This window comes from Canis lupus, chromosome 22 (genome assembly GCF_003254725.2).
Source record: "Canis lupus dingo isolate Sandy chromosome 22, ASM325472v2, whole genome shotgun sequence".
Taxonomy (NCBI): Eukaryota; Metazoa; Chordata; class Mammalia; order Carnivora; family Canidae; genus Canis; species Canis lupus.
The window spans coordinates 5,061,243-5,080,531 of record NC_064264.1 but is presented as its reverse complement, the minus strand read 5'-3'; the positions used below and the strand labels follow the sequence as shown (position 1 = coordinate 5,080,531).

The following is a 19,289-nucleotide window of genomic DNA, read 5'->3' as shown; positions in this document are numbered from 1 at the left end:
TTGAATGAGTTCTAAAAATTCCTTATTAGCTATTATTAGTTATTTAGAATGTGGAAAACAGGCACACCATCTCCCCATGCTGCCTCAAGAAGACTGACCTTAACTAACCTTACATATTTCTCTCCACTATCAATGGAAATCGTTCTGCTCCCCAGCATGCCACCACTCCCAACACACTCTCCTCAAAAAAGTTAGTGGTAGTGCTTTCCATAATTACAACAGCTATTATACCTGAAACACTGGTCATCTAGCATCTCCTTTCTTGTTTTCTGAGGGCTCCAGATATTAACTGTTTCTCATTCTGCTCTATAACCTGTGGCTTGGATCAGTACTCCACTGCTTCCCAGGCCTATCCCTGAAAACCATGGCATGGCTTCTCTCCAATCCTGGATCACTAACATAAACTTTCAAGATTTCCAAAGGTCTGGACTGCTATGTCAAAGACAAACAAGTGAGAACTGATGATGGAATCTTATACCCCTCCTTGTATGTATCACTGCCACAAAAAAAAGTATCTTCCCACAGAGACAAAGTTGCTTGTAACAGTGACAGCAAGAACTACTCAAGATTCACCTACACAGTTATTATCACTGGAATTTTACTTTTAGCTACTGTTGAGTCTTCCAATTTAAGGAAAAACAGCAAAGAAGTAAAAGTCATATTCTCAGCATCCAATAGTGTCAGACAGACTTCCTCCTAAAATTGCACTGACTTCAAGTACCAAGTCTATATTAGAGAGGTCGTAGACAGGAAAAAAAATCTGTGGCAAAAGGGAAAAAGTAGGACTTAAAATCTTCTAATTGAAAGGGAAGAGGAATTCTTCTGATCACCTATCTAGGAACTCTATCAGTAGTCAACAATAAGTTTTAGAAATATTATTACTGAAATACTAATGATTGACCTATATAAAATGCTTTATGCTTATAAAGAATACAAAAAATTATTTTAAACCTATTTGTCTAAATATATACAATCTACAATATATCAGGAAAGCATTTACTTTTATTTATTTATTTTATTTACTTAATTTAAAAGTATGTTACCAATGAACTTAATTAGAATTTTCAATCTAAAAATTTGGGTCCTCAAAGGCAAATAAATACCACAATCGAATAAAATATAGATTCAAATGAGGAGGGAAAAACCTTTTCCAATTAATACCTGAACAGACTTCAATAAGCAAATGCTTCAAAGTATGTGAGAAAAGTTAGGAACAATAAAATAAAAATGTAAGTATTAAAGTCTTCCCTCTCTTAGAGACTTTAAATCTTTTCCCCCCAGTTTTGTTTTCAAATTAATCTTTGATTTCAAATTGTCAACATACTTTCACCCACATCATTATGTCTTTACCAAATACCATCATTATTATCAAAGCCCAAGTATCACAGGTGAAAGTCTATGGAGTTACTGTCCTATTTTCCCTTCTACTTGTAGAGTAAATAGATATCAAGGTTTTAATGATATCTTTTCAACTGAGAAAAGAAAAACAGGGGGCATAAGAGTTTAAATTTTTAAAAATACAACAAAAGGAGGTCATGAGACCCCCAGATTTTTATCACAATGTACTAAAAGCTACACACTATAAATATATATGGCTAACAGGAAACATACAGAAGCCTCTTTTTAAATGATCAATTATTCCTGAAACCTAATTACTAAAATCTTCCTAATAAAACATATCAACTCTAATATTCTCATTTTAATCCATAACCACATCTTTTTGAGGCCTCATCTTCCCCTAGCACAAATGAAAGCATAAATCGTTTTAATCTGGATAAGCTGCGGCATAATATTAGGAAAACTGTCAAATCATTATAAACAATTAAAACTACATAAATGCGCTGTAAAGTAGAATAAATTCTTATCCATTGAAGTTCTAAAGGTAAAAGGTTTGTATTAAAAAATAAAGCCTCTTCCTATTTATGCTTCATATTTTTGAAAGAAAAAAATTAAGCTTATTTGATGCATAGTCTGGGAGAATTTTTTAAAAAATAACTTTCTACAACAGTCTTCCAGGTTACTTACATACAGACAGACTAAAACAATTCCAAATTGAATTCCAAACAGAATTAACAGAACTAAATGGACTATACCACTATGCGCAAGGCAATACCATGAATGACTGCACATAGAACGATAGAAAAAATAATTTGTTAGAAAGACTATGCACAGAAAATAGCCAATGCCAGCAGCCACTATAAAGTGAAATAAACAGAACTGTAACCTACACACTACCCGAAAAGAATAAAGATGCTTTAAATAGCAACATCAGTTAACTTTTAATTGTTACTAAGTATCTACTAAAAGAGCTCCAACGCTACATGAAATGGACAAGGGTTGGAGGAGGCAGCAGCGAAGACTAAAAAGCCGCACTGAAAACCAAGTCTTCCAATAAATGTAAATTACACAATTTTGCTCTTTGCTCTATATATAACTGCCAATGCATACTGTAATAAAAACTAACACTGACAACTTAATAAAACTAACAACTTGCAGAGAACTGAAAATAGCATCCTCTTGATGGATTTTAGTATTAGCTTACCGATATGTACATTGATCTGCATATCTTAAATATGCAATCAACATTCATTTTTGAATCAGCAAGTATTAGCAAGCCAGTAAGAGGCGTGCATTTGATAAAACTGGATCTCACCAGGTCCACACAGGAAAAGTCTAAGTAAGCTTCATGGTGCAACTATTTTTTTACCGACACAAATTGCTACATACTTGCATCAACGCTCTAAGTCTCTTGTTTAAACTGTCACCTTACAACCTAAATTATTTTTATTAAGGAGGTGGAAATTATTTGAAAACCTACAGATCTGCCCACAAAACTCTTGGGGGGGAAAAAAGAAGTACTGTCGTTTTGGGCACTAAAGCCAGTAATTCTAAATATCACAAAACTAGGGCCCCTGGGTGGCTCAGCGGTTTAGCGCCGCCTTCAGCCCAGGGCGTGATCCTGGAGACCTGGGATCGAGTCCCATGTCGGGCTCCCTGCATAGAGCCTGCTTCTCCCTCTGCCTGTGCCTCTGCCTCTCTCTCTCTCCTTTCTGTGTATTCTCATGAATAAATAAATAAAATCTTTAAAAAAAAAGATTATCACAAAACTAGACTCCGCTCACTGGCACCATACACACGTGGCACGGCTCGTAACTGCGTGGACATTCAGATGAGACGGCAGCAGGGTCTGCAAAAGCTGAGGTGTGAAGATACTTTCCAGACTTTTAGTTCTTCCCGAAACCCGAAGACCTGAAGAGCTAGTACTGTGGGCCTACCATTTTCAGAGCGGTTCGGATGCTCTAAGAACTTCACGACATAACCGAAAACAGTGTGTTAGGGCGCAAGATCCTACCGGTGTCACTCAAGGGATATCAACTTCGGATCTACCCCACCCCCCACCCCCGCAGCCCACGTTAGGTTGTTTGAACCCAGGGAGGAAGAGACGATGCTCAACAGCTGACCCCCTCTCCTTTCACGCCACCTTCCTCCGCTTCCCACAAGGGGGTTGCCAAAAGCAACCATGCTAGCCCTCCTCGACCTCCGGGACCCGAGTCGATCCGATCAACCAGCACTGCCGGGGAAATAAGCAAAAAGACCAAATGCAACCGACAGCAAGGGGCCAATTTCTCCTAATAGGCCTGGGAGGCGTGAAGAGGGAGCCTCTGCAGCTAAGACCATGCTCCTGCCCACCGACCCCACCCACCAGCACCCAACCCCTTGCAGCGCAAACAAACGCGAATAGGGCGCAAAGCCCGCAAATGGAAGGGACCCCCCCCCCCAACACACACACACAGTCTTTGTCTGCATCCACCGTCGGAATGACAGCGACAGCGAGAAACGAGGCCTGAACCCAGGCAGCTACTGCTGAGTTGCGGGGGGATGCTCCAGGAGGGCTCAACATCCCGGCGTGACCCGAGGGCGCTGGAGGGAGGGGGGCAGGGGGAGGACACCCCGGGCCTCCCCCCCCCCCGATACCCACACCAAGTCCCCGACTTCAAGCTTACCTCCTCCTCCCCGGACTCCCGTCGCAAGCTCAATCCCGAGGCGCTCCCGCCGCCACCGCTCCGAGGAGCGGGGGAGGCGACTCTGTGTCCCCGCGCCGGGCCCCGGGGAGACGACGACCAGGAGAAGGAGGTGCGCGCGCGGCTCCCGGGAACCGGCCCTTCGCTGGCGAGGGGCCCCCGGGGCGGCTGGGAAGCAGAACCCGCCCGCCGCCTCGCCAGGGTCGGGCGAGCCTGAGCCGGAGGACGAGAGAGGACGAGGAGCCGCTGCGGAGGGTCCGAAAAGGCAACGAAAACACGACCAGGCCGCCGGGAGGACCCACTCGAAAGGCCGCCGGAAGTCAAGTGTTTGCCCTGATTCCCCAGCGGACCGCTTCCGGCCGCCAGATTAGTCGTCAGCGCGCAGGCCCCGCCCCCTCGGAGGACACGCCCCCCGTGCGTAACGTCAGCTCGTGCGGCGGCGCCGGGGGGGCGGGGCGCGGTGGGAATCCTCGAGTCTGGGCTCCGCCGCGGAGCCTGCGGACGGGCGGAGGGAGGGGAGGCCAGAGCCGGGAAGAGCCAAAACTTCCACGAGAAAGTGAAGCGGGGAGCAAGCGTTTCTTCCTTTTATTGCATGATTTCTTACAATCCACAGCTGTTGGCGATGCCGCGCATCTGTTGTTGCAAATAACTACAGCCGTTCATTCATTTGCGCGGAAAATGTGCACTGAGCAGTGACGGGGCGCGGGCGGGGGGGTGTCCTGGTCTGACCCAGCCCGGCGGGCTAGGCGGTTGCCTAGCAACGGGGGAGCCAAGAGGACGCGGTGGTGTTTGGAGAGGCGCAAGCAGCCCATGGAAACTGGAGCAGGGATGTTTGCTGCGCTTCCAGCCACCTTTCCCCTTGGGGTCCCAGGGTCTGCAAGAACCTAGTTGCTCACGTCGCTTGAGGTGGGTAGTCAGACATCCTGCATCCAAATTCGTATCCAGCCTCTTACACATTTTTTTTTTTAGAAAAGAGAAATGTGAGCCCCTTCCCGCCTTATTTTTTTTAAAAATTTTTATTCATTTATTTTTTTCCCCGCCTTAATTTTAAGGTAGCATTTATCTTGTTCTTTTGCAAAACCAAGGAAGAGGAAACTCTTTTCTCAAAACTACTGATAAAATTTTAGAGCACCTACAGTGATTTGGTGTTGTGGGAGCCAGAGAATCAAAATATGGAAGAAGAGTGAAAGAATCAAGGGCATTAAACATTCCTGATGACATGCCCAGCTATTTCAGAGATAGCTGCGAGAGCTTCTGCACAAGTGGGTTTGATGAAACGCTCTGGCAGCAAGAATCCATATCTGCCTGTATCTCGAAGTTCAATCGTAAACGAGTATTTTATGCCCAAGTCATAGATCCAGTCATCTGAACCTCCAGGAGCTAGATCTACAAAAAAAAAAAAAAAAAAAGGAAGAAAAACAGGAAAAGAAAGAAAGAAAAAAAGAAAAGAAAGAAAGAAATTACTCTTTGAAATACAGGTGTTTCAAGTTAACTCACAAAATGGATCTTTTTTCCCTAAAAATAAAAATAGCTCTGCACTTTTCTGATTTTTATGTAACCTAAGTTCTTGGTAGAAAATGGAGATTGAAGAAAAACAGGTTAAGGAAGAAAATAAAAATAACCCCTCTATCTGCCAAGAAGTAATAATCACCATTAACATTTTAGTGCTTTTTTTTTTCTCAATGCATGCTTTAACATACTTCATTTTTCCCTTCGTAAATAAGGTCATCCTACACATGCCGTTTTTTAATATTTCTTTTTTAATTTAAATTCAATTAGCCATCATTAGTCTGAGAGGTAGTGTTCAACGATTATGTTCAATATCCTTGTTGTATAACACCCAGTGCTCATCACATCACATTTTGTAATATTTCTACACATAATCTATGTGACCAGCTCTATGTATCAACAACTTCAAATTTTTCATGATCACATAGCACTACATTGTAAAGCTGCATACAGTTCAGTTCAATAATTATTTACTTGAAGATCTTTAGATTTTTTTTCTAATTTCTAAATAATATAAACAACTTTATAATGACCTCTCTTGGTTTTACTAATTACTGTTTCCTTGGAATATTCTTTCCTAGAAGTAGATTCATTAGCCTAAGAGTATGTACTTCTTACAATTATGCCACAAGTTGCCAAATAACCTCCAAAAAAATTGAACCAATTTACATTTCCATATTGGCGGGGTATAAATATGCCTAATTCCCTCTCCCATATCATCCACAGGAATTATGCATTATGCATCTGACAATTTTATGGGTGAAAAATCATATTGAATCATTCTATTTTGTTTCTTTGATTACCACTGAGTTGAACATTTTATTTGGTATATTTATTGTCCATCTTTATATTTTTTTATCAGTTGTCCTTGCTCATTTTTCTACTCAATTGATTTTATAGGTTGCTTATAACAGCAACATTAGTATTATTAGCCTTGTGTAATATGTGAATTTTTTTCTTATTTGGTTATTTAGCTTTCAACCTGATTTATGGCAGAGTGTTTATTTTAAAAATTTTTGTCTATCTGGAATTTATTTTAGAGAAATATATATCAGTAAATCAATTAATTTCTTTTTCTAAGTAAGTTGTCAGGTTTTCCAACTGTATTCAATTGAATAACTAACATTCTTAGAAATGCCTCTTTTAAGAGATGCTAGATGCTCTTAGATACTTAAGTGTCTTTCCGTTCTCACGATTCCTTCCTGTTGAATGCCTTTTCCTGGCTCAGTTCCATAGTCTTAATTACTGTAAGTTTATAATGTGCCTTAGTATCGGATTGGGACAAATTCTCTCTTATTAGTCTCATTTTTCAAAATTTTACAAGCTCTTCTATCAAATTTATTCTTTCAAAAGAAATTCAAAACTGTTCATTGGGATTGTATTAAATATACAGATTAACATAGGGCAACTCACACATTTTTATATTGCTTTTCTGCTCAAAAACATGATAGGTTTCTCCTTTTATCTATCTTCTTTCATGTATATCAGTAAAATTTTCTAGATTTCTCATATAAATATATGGATAGATTTGTGTGTGTACAATGAATCCACATATATGTATCTTTGGTATATATGTGTGCAATGTGTATATATGTACATATAGAGGGGCAGTAGGATCTTTTTCCCATTTTACTTTCTACCTGATTATTTTTGGCATATAAGAGAGCTTTAGATTTCTGTATATTTTGTTCATAGTCAGCTACCTTACTCAACTTTCGATTGTCACTAATATTTTTGGTTGATTTCTACTGTTTTCCAGGTAGACAATCATATAACATTCAAAGTGATCATTTTTGCCTCTTTCTATTACCTATACTTGCGTTAACTACAAAGGTGTCTATCAAAGTCTTGTTTATAATACTGGAAAACATCCATCATCATTGGATTAAATGAATTATTCAGCAAATATTTCTGACAACCACCATCAATATGTCATTTCTTCTTCCAGCCACTTTCTTATACTTATGAACAGATTCCCATAGATGTATACTGAATGAATGAATGTGTAGAAATAGACTGATTTCATCACACCAGAAAGTTGCTTTGTAAGCTCCTGCAGCCCTGAGATGCTGTGCTTATGCTTTGGGGAACAATGGTAGAGGAGAGGATTAAAATCAAGAAAGTTCTAAATTGTGAAAAGGAGCTTGGGGTCCCTCTCTGATAGAGCAAGAACCTGAGTCAGCAAAGGCAGCAGTGGGCCAGTGGTACCAAGTGACAGAGATCTCACGTGGACCAAGCTGGCCCCACTTTGCTCTGAGATATTTTGGGGTAGTTGAGGGGGAAGAGGAAGATTCTGGACTTTGTATAAATAGGACATCTTGTGCTTAAGCAATGAATTGAAAATAATATGAATGCGATTATTAAGATGAATGTGTTTTTATACTGCTGTAGATCACATTTGTTAAAGAAAACTTTGGGGCTTTGAACATTGTCTCAGGGCCGTTTCACAAGCCGTTTTCTCTCCCTGGTTCTCCTCCTCTAGCACTGTTTGGCAGACACTTATCAGGTAGGTCTCCCAGAAGTGTCACCTACAGAGAGACAGCTCCTAGGCCACTTTCACTAAGTAGCCCCTCTCTCCTACAGTCATTCACAAACCCTTGGGTCTATTTTATTGTCTTCACTTGTCAATGGAATTATACTATATTTGACTATTTCATTGTTGACATCAGAGATTGGCAAACTTTTTCTCCAAAGGACCATATAATAAGTATTTTAGGCTTTGTGGGCCACAAAGTATGTCACAACCACTTGACTCTACTATTGTGAAAGCTATCATAGACAATACATAAATAAATGGATGTGGCTGTGTTCAAATAAGACTTTATTTTTGGATACTGAAATTTTAATTTCATAGAATTTTCATGTCACAAAATCTTTTTTCAACCTTTTAAAAAAATAGAAAAATGAGGGTGTCTGGGTGGCTCAGTTGGTTAAGCGATGGACTTTTGATTTCTGCTTAGGTCATGATCTCAGGGTCGTGAGATCCATCTGGCTCTGCACTAGGTGCAGAGTCTACTTGGGATTCTCTCTCTCCCTCTGCCCCTCCCGCACTTGCACTCACTTTCTTTTTCTTTAAATAAATAAATAAATAGATAAATAAAATCATTTAAAAATGGTAAAACTATTCATATCTCACAAGCTATACAAAAACAAACCAGTGGGCTGAATTTGGTCTGTGGGTCATAGTTTGCTGACACCTGGTTGCATGTTTATTTTCTATAAACATGCAACCTCTTTTGCCACCTCCTCCTCCAGCTTCAAAAGAGAAAAATTATTGTCTGCCATCACAATGTAAGCAAAAGAGGATCCCTTGATAAATATCTGCCAGTAGAAATTAAATTTGAAAATATTTCTTAAGAGTTTGCCATATACAAGCTGTTGTCAGTGCGATACAAGCAAAAGACATTTCACTATATAGTGTACTTTAGTGGGCACAGCCTGTCACTATAATGCATCTAATGGAAATAGTGTTCCCTGGATTTGTATAGTGTTCAACCCGCACAACTTTGCATGGGGACCCTGGATATCTTGCACATTCTCTTGAACCTTTATGACCTTTCCTGCGTCACTCAACTAGTGTGATGCCAATTCTAGGATCTCTGCTCTAGAGTAATGAACGTGACATCTTAAATATCATTTTGGCTTCTTTTGAGTGTATCTACTTATTAATATAGCCTTGTTCAGTGCTCTCATAGCTATTATGCCTCCATTTCTAATTGTTATAATACAACTATTTTACATGTGATCTTGTTTAAAGAGTCCATTTAGAAAAATTAAACCCACACAGAAAAACCAAACACATGGTTTTCTTTAGCACCTCACAATTCTCCACGATCTTAAGAAGAAATACTTACATAAACTTTCTGAACCACTGCCATGAGTATATCTGGTATTTTTATTAGTATTTTCAATAGCCCGGACTGCTTCACTGGCCACTAGGGACTGAAATCAATAGAATATGGAATTTCAGTTCATGTGCAGCTTCAAAGCAGGACAAGTAGAAGTTCTTAATAAAACCATTATTTATTAATTGAATCAAATTATGTACAGAAAGAAATAGAAAGTAGAATGGCGGTTGCCAGGGGCTTGGGGTGTGAATGAAATGCGGAGATGTTGATCACGGGATATACGTTTTCAATTGTAAGACAAATAAGTTCTGGAGATCTAATACATAGCACAGTGACTATAGTTAACAATACTATTTTATATACATGAAAGTTGCTAAGAGAGTAGATTTTAAGTGTTCTTACAACAAAAGAAAAAGTTGTAGTTATGTAAGGTGATGGAGGTATTAACTAAGTTTATTATGGTAATCATTTTACAGTGTATAAGTGTATCAACTCATCACCTTGTATGCCTTAAACTTCTATAATGCTATACATCAATTATAGTTCAATAGAGCTAGGAAAAAAAGGAAAAATATACATATTTAGAATAATAAATAAACTTTAAAATAAATATTTTTGGGGATCCCTGGGTGGCTCAGTGGTTTAGTGCCTGCCTTCGGCCCAGGGCGTGATCCTGGAGACCCAGGATCGAGTCCCGCGTTGGGCTCCCTGCATGGAGCCTGCTTCTCCCTCTGCCTGTGTCTCTGCCTCTCTCTCTCAATCTCTCTCTCTCTCTTTCTCTCTCTCTCTGTGTGTGTGTCTCTCATGCATAAATAAATAGAATCTTTAAAAAAATAAATATTTTTTGCTTTATGGAAATCACAGTTGGGTGGCTTTACACATAGACTCTTCCAACACACTGAAAATTTTATTTAACTTGAAGGAAAAATAATTCTCACATGCTTTTTTGGCTTCAGGAGTTCATTTATCATATAAAATGAAGTATAACTGTATTTCAAGGCAAACAGCCTGGAGTTACCCTAATCCTACAAAAAATTATCATCAAACATTATTTATTTTTTTAGAGAATTAAATTAAATTAACTAATTAATGTGTTTGTTTGTTTGTTTGTTTGTTTGGCAGGGGGAGGAGCAGAGAGAGAGAGAGAATCGTGGAGCAGACTCAGCGCTGAGTGTAGAGCCTGACAATGGGCTCAATATGACAACCTGAGGTCATAAGATCATGAGATCATGAGATTTACGCTGAGATCATGACCTGAGCCAAAATCAAGAGTTGTACGCTTAACTGACTGAGCCACCCAGACACCCTAAAATTATCACCAAACTTTAAATGCGACTTCTCTAAATACTACATATACCTAATGCGTAGATCATTTCCTTCTCACAAGCTATTATTGTCTTCTTGTGCAAAATGTCTAATAACTCCTAAAGACTCATCAGGTAAAAAGGATTATGTGCCCAGTATGGGGCAGGCTAATAAATAAATCCCTTGTCCTACTACATTTGCTTCTAGCTTATCCAGATCTCTTATGAGGTTGATGTTAGTATTCACTGTGACTCTCTTGCATAACCCAGAGGAGTATCAGTGCATATGAAGTTGTAGCATTCCTTTGTTCAAAAAAAATTTAATGGAACCCCCTTGTCTACAGAATAAGATACACATTTATTCCAACATTTAAACAAGCAGACCATGTCTACTTTCTGATGGTGTCACCCTCTACTTTCATTCAGTAACCTGAACACACTTCCTGTGGGCAACACATTTCCTCAGCATTGAATGTCCTCCCTTTCCTGTATGCCTCTAGAATTCCTATCTTTCCATTTCTGGCTAAAAATGTATCTGTTTTTCGATGTCAGTAGCCCTTTATTGTTTTTTTCTTTACAGTGTATTACCCCTTAATAGATGATAAATTCCTCAAGGACAGGGACTTTATCCCCTAGCTTATCTAGCATTTCCTTCTAAGTCAGTGAATGAGGCCACTCCTTGATATCCCAGTCAGAACTGAGGTCTACCATCTGTGCCACTTATTAAGTAGTTACTGCACTTAGAATATAGCTATTTATAGCATTTGCTAATGGCTGAGCTTCTTAATCATATTATGTTCTCTAAAAGGGCAGGGTCCCACCTAATGCTTCTTTAATGGCTGAGCTTCTTAACCATATCACGTTCTCTAAAAGGTCAGGGTCCACCTAATGCTTCTTTTAATGTCCACCAAATACAATATTCTATACAAAATAATGCTCAACAAACACTTGTGATAACAGCAATCCAAAAATAAGGGAAATCAGAATAATTCTATCTCCAAATCATGATAAATAATCTTTCATTTCTTCCAAAATAACACCAATAAGGGAACTTTCCTTAGAGGTTTTCCATTGAGAAGAAGAATTGCAAGTATCAAGTATATTTATTCTCTAAATGAGCTATTTTCAGAAAATGCAAATAACCTTATATTTGTCATCATCAGCTGCTAGCACCTAATGTGGCTATAGTTTCTTCTTGTTAGAGAACCAGGACATACAAATCAACACCAAAACAACAAAACAAAAACAAAACAAAATCCAAATCCACAAATAATCTAAATAAAAAATAGGCAGAGGATCTGAATAGACATTTTTCCAAGGAAGGCATACAGACAGCAAAAGGATGCATAAAAAGATGCTGACCATCACCAAACATCAGGGAAACGCAAATCAAAATCACAATGAGATATCACCTTATACCTGTCAGAATGGATATTATCAAAAATACAAGAAATAACATGTTGGCATGGATGTGGACAAAACAAAACTCTTGTGCATAGTTTGATAGGAACACAAATTTGTGAGACCACTACAGAAAATAGTAGGGGGGATTACTCAAAAAATTAAAATTGATATATCATGTGATCCAGTAATTTAACTACTGGGTATTTACCCAGAGCAAATGAAAACACTCATTTGAAAAGAAAAGATGACCCCTATGTTTACTGCAGCATTTACAATAGCCAGGTTATGGAAGCAACTTAAGTACCTGTTGATAGACGAATAGATAAAGAAGATGTGGTATATATATGCAATGAAATATTATTCAGCCATAAAATAGAATGAGATCTTGCCATTTTCAACAAGATGGATGGACCTAGAAGGTACTATGCTAGGTGATATAAGTTAGAGAAAGACAAATATATTATTTCACTTATATGTAGAATCTAAAAAAAAAAAAAAAAAAAAAGCAAATGAACAAACAAGAATGCAAAATCATAAATACAGATAAGACACTGGTGGTTGCCCGAGGGGAGAGTTTGGGAGGATGTGTGAAATATGTGAAGGGAATTAAGAGGTATAAACTTCCAATTATAAAATAAATAAGTCATGGAATAAATAGACAGCATAGGGAATATAGTCAATAATATTATAATTATGTTATATGGTGATGGATGGTAACTACACTTAGTGGTGAGGGTAATGCATAGAATTGTAGAACCACCATGTTGTACACCTGAAACTAATATAACATTGTATGTCAACGATACTTCAATACCTAAAACAAATAAATAAAAATTAAAAAAAATAAAAGGAGAGAGAGGGAGTATAAAAGAGAACCAAAACAAAAGGGGTCAGTAAGAAACAAACCACTACATAAAGATCAGATCTCATGCAAGAGTCACCATAACCCTTCCATTGTCTGGAAAGCAACTGGGGTAAGAGTTTGGCCAATCCTATCCACGACCCATCAAGAACTCTTGCATCGTTTGCTGTCAACCCAAACACAGAACAGCTGGGACCAAAAAGTAGTTAGGGCAAGCAGATTATGTGAGTCCTCTTCAAACTTCCTGTATCTACTACATTCCAAAAAAAAAAAAAAAAAAGGTTGGGGGGGCTCTTGCTCCAATCTTGACATTGGAGGTGCTTTTAATAGGACCAGACCCCTGGGGGTTAGAGAGGTCAGTGTGTACACAATTCCCAATGCCGATATCAAATTGATAAGTGTTGTACCAGGACTTGATCTATGTCAGGCCCTTGTACAAATCTAGTTATCACGAAACAGACCCACAATTCCAGAGACTCTTGTCCTTGTTCTTTTGGCTTTCTATGTAGATCAGCTACATGTGGAATGGTTCAACTCTGATCTTCAAGCAGTGTGTCTGGCATTTTCTTAGGGACCCATCTGCTAGACTAAAGTCCATGTCCACAGGGTAAAACCCATTCTTTCCATTCCTTCAGTGAACCCTGACCTAGGATGACTCCCAGTAGAGTAGACCAAAATATAAAGCATCTACCCAACTGTCCTCCAAAGGAGAAATTTTCCCCCCACAGTTTTTGATTCTTGACTTAGGTATTATTTTATTTCTTGCAATGCTAATGAAAAAAACTAAGTAACACTTACCAGTTCCTCATGGTCTTTGCTTTTGCTTCTATTATAGGAATATGGAAACACTATGTGCTGGGAGTAGGAATGCATACTGATGTAAGCCTTAATGTGGTTGATGTTTTTTCTCAAGAAATTAGCCATTGCCTTCACTTCCGGTTCTGACTCAGGGTAAGGACCGCAGTAGGTTTCAGAGCATGAGAGACTTGATGCACCTTCCTCTGAAGTGAAATTTATAGAGCGGGATTAGAGGGGATGCATAAACTATTGCAATTCGTGATTTCTCTGACAATGCATTCTAAGCATCGTCTATCTATGGTGCAACATTTTTAGAGAAGTGGATTAGATAGAATTCTATAAAGAACATATTTATATTTCTTTTGCAGTAAATATTTATATGCCTCCATAGCAAACACCCCAACAGTTGCTGCCTGGAGCAGTCATCTTGCACCCTTTGTGAAAGTGGCTAAGGAAGTCTCAGAGATGCCAGCCAGCCCTGCCTCCAAAACTGTGGCTATGTGAGAGAAAGAAACCCAATTTTCTTTTTTTTTAGAAACCCCATTTTCTTAATTCAGAATATAGAAGTCTACCTTCAGTGCTACTTCTAAGTTACTAAATAAAGAGATTCTGGTGAATAAGATGGTGATTTTGGGGGCCAGAGTAATATTTATTCATCCTTTTGAGAGATTATAGTAAATATCCATCCCTTCATATGGTAGTCTGCCTCCCAACACATCACCTTTCTTCCTTTTAATGCACAGAAATGGAGGCCCACGGAGCCACATCATTTCCTCCTGGGAACATTTGATTAATCCTGGACTGGGTCCTTAGCTTGTGTTCTGTCAATCTGAATCCCTCCACTGATAACTTGAAATGAACACGAAGATGCTAGTGTCTGTCTAGCTGCTCAGTAGAACAAAGAAGACAACACCAACAACATGACCAGTTGACACGAACTCTAAGATTTACTCACAATACCTTGTGTAATCCTCATGCAACTCTATGAAGGAAATACTGCTATTTCAGGAGATGCAAAATGAACATTCTCGGTGGTAATGGTCCTTTACAATAAGAGGCTAAGTGGCATAGGCATATTGTTAATCACCCAATCACTTGATTCCAATCTTGGCGCTGCCATTTAATAGCTATATGGCCTTAGGTAAAATGTTTTAAACCCAGCTATACCTTGAGTTTCTTATCTGCTAAATGGGAAAATTATACATTTAATGAGAACTTAATGAGGATTCCATGAGCTAATGCATATGAAGTGCTTTGCGTGGTGCCTTGTATATACTAAGTGTTGAGTGACTGTTGTTTCTCCTCTTTGTCGCCATCACCGTCATCATGTGGATTGGAATAAAAAGAAAAAAAATCCAGTGTGCTTCACAGTAATAAATGGGGAGAGAATGGACTCACAGAGCACGCTGTAGTGCTGAGGCCTAGCTCCAGGCTGTTTCTGAGGCCCGGCTGCATCCTTGTCCTTGAGTTCTATGGGCTACTCCATTATCCTTCCAGGGCCTGCCTGCCTTACTCAAGCTTGCTCGGCTTTCTTCCTTTTGTTTGTAATAGAAACAACCTTAATGTTTGTTAAACATTCTTTTCCCCATGAGAAAATGTTGTGCTAAACATCCAAGGCTTTTCCAAGTACTTCATTTGTATTAATTTTTGACCAATAATGTGATTAGACAAGCCAGTGTTTGGGGTGATGATAAATTTTGGAAATGGATATTGGTGATGGTTTTACATACTGTGAATGTACTTAATGCCTTAATGTATTGAACTGTACACTTAAAAATGGTTACAACGGGGGTGCCTGGGTGGCTCAGGTGGTTAAGCATCTGCCTAAGGCTCAGGTCATGATTCCAGGGTCCTCGGACCCATCCCCACATCGGGCTCCCTGTCGGGGAGTCAGCTTCTCTCTGTCTCTCTCCCTGCCCTTCCCCCCAAACTCATTCTCTTTCAAATAAATACGTAAAATCTTTTTAAAAATGGTTACAATGACCAATTTTATGTTATATATATTTTTGTACCATGAAAAATAATGAAAAAACACCATAGTCTCATAGGAAAAGAACTAAATGATTTTCTACTGTACACTGGTTACAAAAACTTTGTTATTTAACTTAACATTTAGAAAAAGAGAGGATCCATCTCAGGAAGTTTGAGACTAGAGGTCCTCACAAAATACTACCTGTTACAGACTGACTTCTGTTTCCCCAAAATTTGTATGTTGAAGCCTTCACCCACAATATACTATGCTTGGATATAGCACCTTTAAGAAAGTAATTAGCTTAAGGAAGTCATAAAGGTAAGACCTCAATGTAATATGGGTGGTGTCCTTTTAAGAAGAGAGAGAGAGAGACACTAGGAATGTGCACACAGAGAAAATGCCATGTGAGGACACAGTGAGAAGGTGGCCCTCTGCAAGCCAAGGAGAGAGGCCTCAGGACAAACACGCCCTGCTGGCCTCTCATTTTGGATTTCTAGCCTTCAGATCTGGAATAAATGAATTTCTCTTGTTGAAGCCACCCAGTTTATGGTATTTTGCTATGACAGCCTGAGCAGTCTAAGATAACCTCACCCCCACTCCCATCTCCAACACACACACACACACACACACACCCATGTACGCATATGCACACACAATTTTAATACAAAGAAAGAGGAAAATGAACATGAAATAAACAGGTTTGATATGTCAATTCCTGTTAATAAGTAAGGTGCTCTTTTAGATTCTTAAGAAAAGTATCATAAAGGCATATTCTAGTTGCAGGGACAAGGAAGAGATGAGATTTAATTCTTTCTTACTGGTTTGCTTACTAAAGAAATACTGGGGCCCTGGTCAAAAAAAGACTCCTTACAATTACTTTTCATTTTATTTGGCACTCTCTTTTGTCTCTATGTTTGCTGCATCTGTTTCTGTCGTTAACTCTTGTGATGGGTAATAATAGATTGCCATGTCTCACAGGGGCCTACCATACGTCTTGACGGCAATAACAGAATATATTTGACATGTTGGCCATTCAAATTGGGTAGTATTGACTTCACCATAAAAAATATTAAGAAAAACGGAGAACCATAAGGGTATGAAGATGAAATAAGATGTTCCAAAAGGGCAGGTATAATAGAAGAGTGATTCTCAGACATAGAAGAATTGGAATAACTTGGGAGTCCGTCAGTGTGGCTTTATATCTACCAGCTTTGCCACTTCCTAGGTCTGTGCTTTTACGCAAGGGATTAGCCTTCTAAGTCTGGGATTGTCCACCTGGGATACATAGATAATGATCCAGGGGGAAACCTATGTAAACAGCTCGGCACTTATGTAACCATCAGCTCTATTCAGACCTATTTTATATTTGCTGCTGCTTCTCTGACTCCCTGCCCAATTATCACTTCTATGGCAGTCTTTGGGCCTCAGTGGGCACTTTTATTGGACAATCTTAAGAACGGCTCTCACTGAGAAACCACTAGGTGATTCCCTTAATAACAAATGGAGTAAAACTCAGGCAGGATTAACTGCTGTCTCCTCTTCTTGCTTATTATATCTGCAGCTCTTTTAGAAGAACTAATTCATTCTATATTCACTTAATTAATTTCTGGGAACCTTGCATATGCCAGGCATTGCATTAGGTAGTGAATAATGGTCTCTTCCCTCCCTAAGTTTTTTTTATAATATATTTATTTTTGATTGGTGTTCAATTTGCCAACATACAGAATAACACCCAGTGCTCATCCCGTCAAGTGCCCCCCTCGGTGCCCGTCACCCAGTCACCCCCACCCCTAAGTTTTTAACCTAGAGGATGAAGAATTAAAGAAATGGGGTAAGTACTCTTGTGAAATTTTTGTATGTACTCTGAGATAATGATGAAATGTCCAAAATCACAAAATTTCCCTTCTTTATATCTTTTTAAAGGAAATACATACAATCATGTACGTAGTATTGTGTAGGGCAACGGGGTGGTTGGAAGCAGATTTTTGTGGCTTCAACACTTGTAATATTTTGTAGTGCCCACAGAGCCACATGTACCCACTTCCAAAAATAAAAATGATTCAGGTTCATAATTAGGTTTAGTTATGTTTTGTAGCTATTTCTTAAATGTAGTAACCATAAAATACCACAGAGGAGAGTGGACCATCACCTACCTCCCTGAGAACAGACAATATCCTTGAATTCCTAAATCAATATTCCCTGAGTACTTTAACTCACTCAAATCAATGAATGATAAATTCCCACAGTGCTAGACATAAGCTTATGATATTCATAAAAGAAAAAAACATGTTAAGTAAACAATGAGAACCAAAGAAAATGTAGAAGTAAACATTTTCCTATGCAATTAAAAAGGAGAGGTACCCACCCCAAATTCTACTTTGATACCCTAATGACAGATGTCATTTGTTCATTGAAGTAGGATTTTTAACAGTCACTTCCTTGTTATTCTAGAAAAGTAGAATTTTAGAATTTTGAAACTAGAAGGTACCCAAAGGAACTGGCCTAATTTCCTTTTTTGTTTTTTGTTTTGTTTTGTTTTTTAAGATGAAATGGCAGGGCAGAGAGGTTAAGGTGAGTTGTTGGGTGCTTGCACAGCACCACATTTAACTAAAGAGTATTAAATTATTTTCCTGATTCCTGATTCAGATAGGCTTCCCCTCGAATTACTTTGAATTATGAGCCTCGCTTCATGAATATCCCTTTTTAAATGAATAAACATTGCTAGAAATAAAGCAAATAACCTACCACACCAGTGTTTGGAAGCAAAGTTCCTGTTCAGGTCTGTTCCGATGCAACGATTATTTTCATGATAGGACCGGTTCTTTCTCCACATTCGATTCTAAATAAACAAAATAGTGATAACCAGGATGGCCATGTTTGCAATTCAAGCAGAGACACGACTTCTAAGGCCTACGTGGTCAGGGTTGTGTCTCTCCTGCAAACCCATCACTCCACCTTGTTACTATCTTCACATTCCTTTCTCATGGCCCTTGTTTCTATCCAGGTCTCAATCACGTTCACTCAAAACTATTCCAATCTGAACCAAACGAAATGGTAATATTTGATTAATTTTGACCTATACCAACAGAAATTTCATTTGGTTCTGCTAGGCTGCTTATTGGTTTTCTTTAATCTCATTTGCTTTAACTTTAATTCTTTCTGAGAAAAGTAAAATAACTTTGTGTTTCAACTAAAATTAAAACTATGAGTCATGAATTTCAATGTTCTCTTTTGATTGAATTCAACTCTCTCATTTAAAAGCTTCAGGAGGTGGAGCTATGAAGACACCTGTAGCCTGATAATTCCTTTGAGTTCACTGACTCAGTCCTCATTTGTAAACATAAAGCTAATTCCCCCACTGGGTTCTTGGGGCAAACTGGGAAATTTCATCATGCCTAGTTGCACAGGCTTTGTTTAAATCCTGGGGTTGGGATGACGCGGCACCTTTTCCCCTGCTCTCATCGACCCTTCTGCCAAGCTTCCCAATCTCCTTCCAACCCCCGATCTGTGGTTTGGTAGCAAAGATTGCCCTGGAGAAATTAGGTTCTCAAACTGCAGGGACTAATTGGT

At 38.9% G+C, this 19,289-nt stretch overlaps 2 protein-coding genes and 1 long non-coding RNA gene across 6 annotated transcripts in view; 1 reads left to right on the top strand and 2 right to left on the bottom strand.

Moving 5' to 3' along the window:
- ZC3H13 (zinc finger CCCH-type containing 13) overlaps positions 1-4,145 on the bottom strand; it is a 91,078-nt gene extending 86,933 nt beyond the window's left edge. For all 4 annotated transcript variants that reach the window (XM_025478272.3, XM_025478274.3, XM_025478275.3 and 1 more), the window contains exon 1: positions 4,005-4,145. The gene's annotated coding sequence lies outside the window, so the exon portion shown is untranslated. The remainder of the gene's footprint in view (positions 1-4,004) is intronic.
- A 594-nt stretch (positions 4,146-4,739) lies between these two features.
- On the top strand, positions 4,740-10,878 carry LOC118351887 (uncharacterized). The gene is made up of 2 exons (XR_007405058.1): positions 4,740-4,928; positions 10,502-10,878. It is a non-coding gene; the product is annotated as an uncharacterized LOC118351887 (long non-coding RNA).
- The window catches only part of CPB2 (carboxypeptidase B2), a 51,419-nt gene continuing 37,149 nt past the window's right edge, over positions 5,020-19,289 (bottom strand). The window contains exons 8-11 of the mRNA XM_025478279.3: positions 18,465-18,558; positions 13,748-13,950; positions 9,386-9,473; positions 5,020-5,408 (exon numbers count right to left, since the gene is read on the bottom strand). Coding sequence (XP_025334064.1) covers positions 5,224-5,408; positions 9,386-9,473; positions 13,748-13,950; positions 18,465-18,558 — 570 coding nt within the window. The 3' untranslated portion in view covers positions 5,020-5,223. The remainder of the gene's footprint in view (positions 5,409-9,385; positions 9,474-13,747; positions 13,951-18,464; positions 18,559-19,289) is intronic.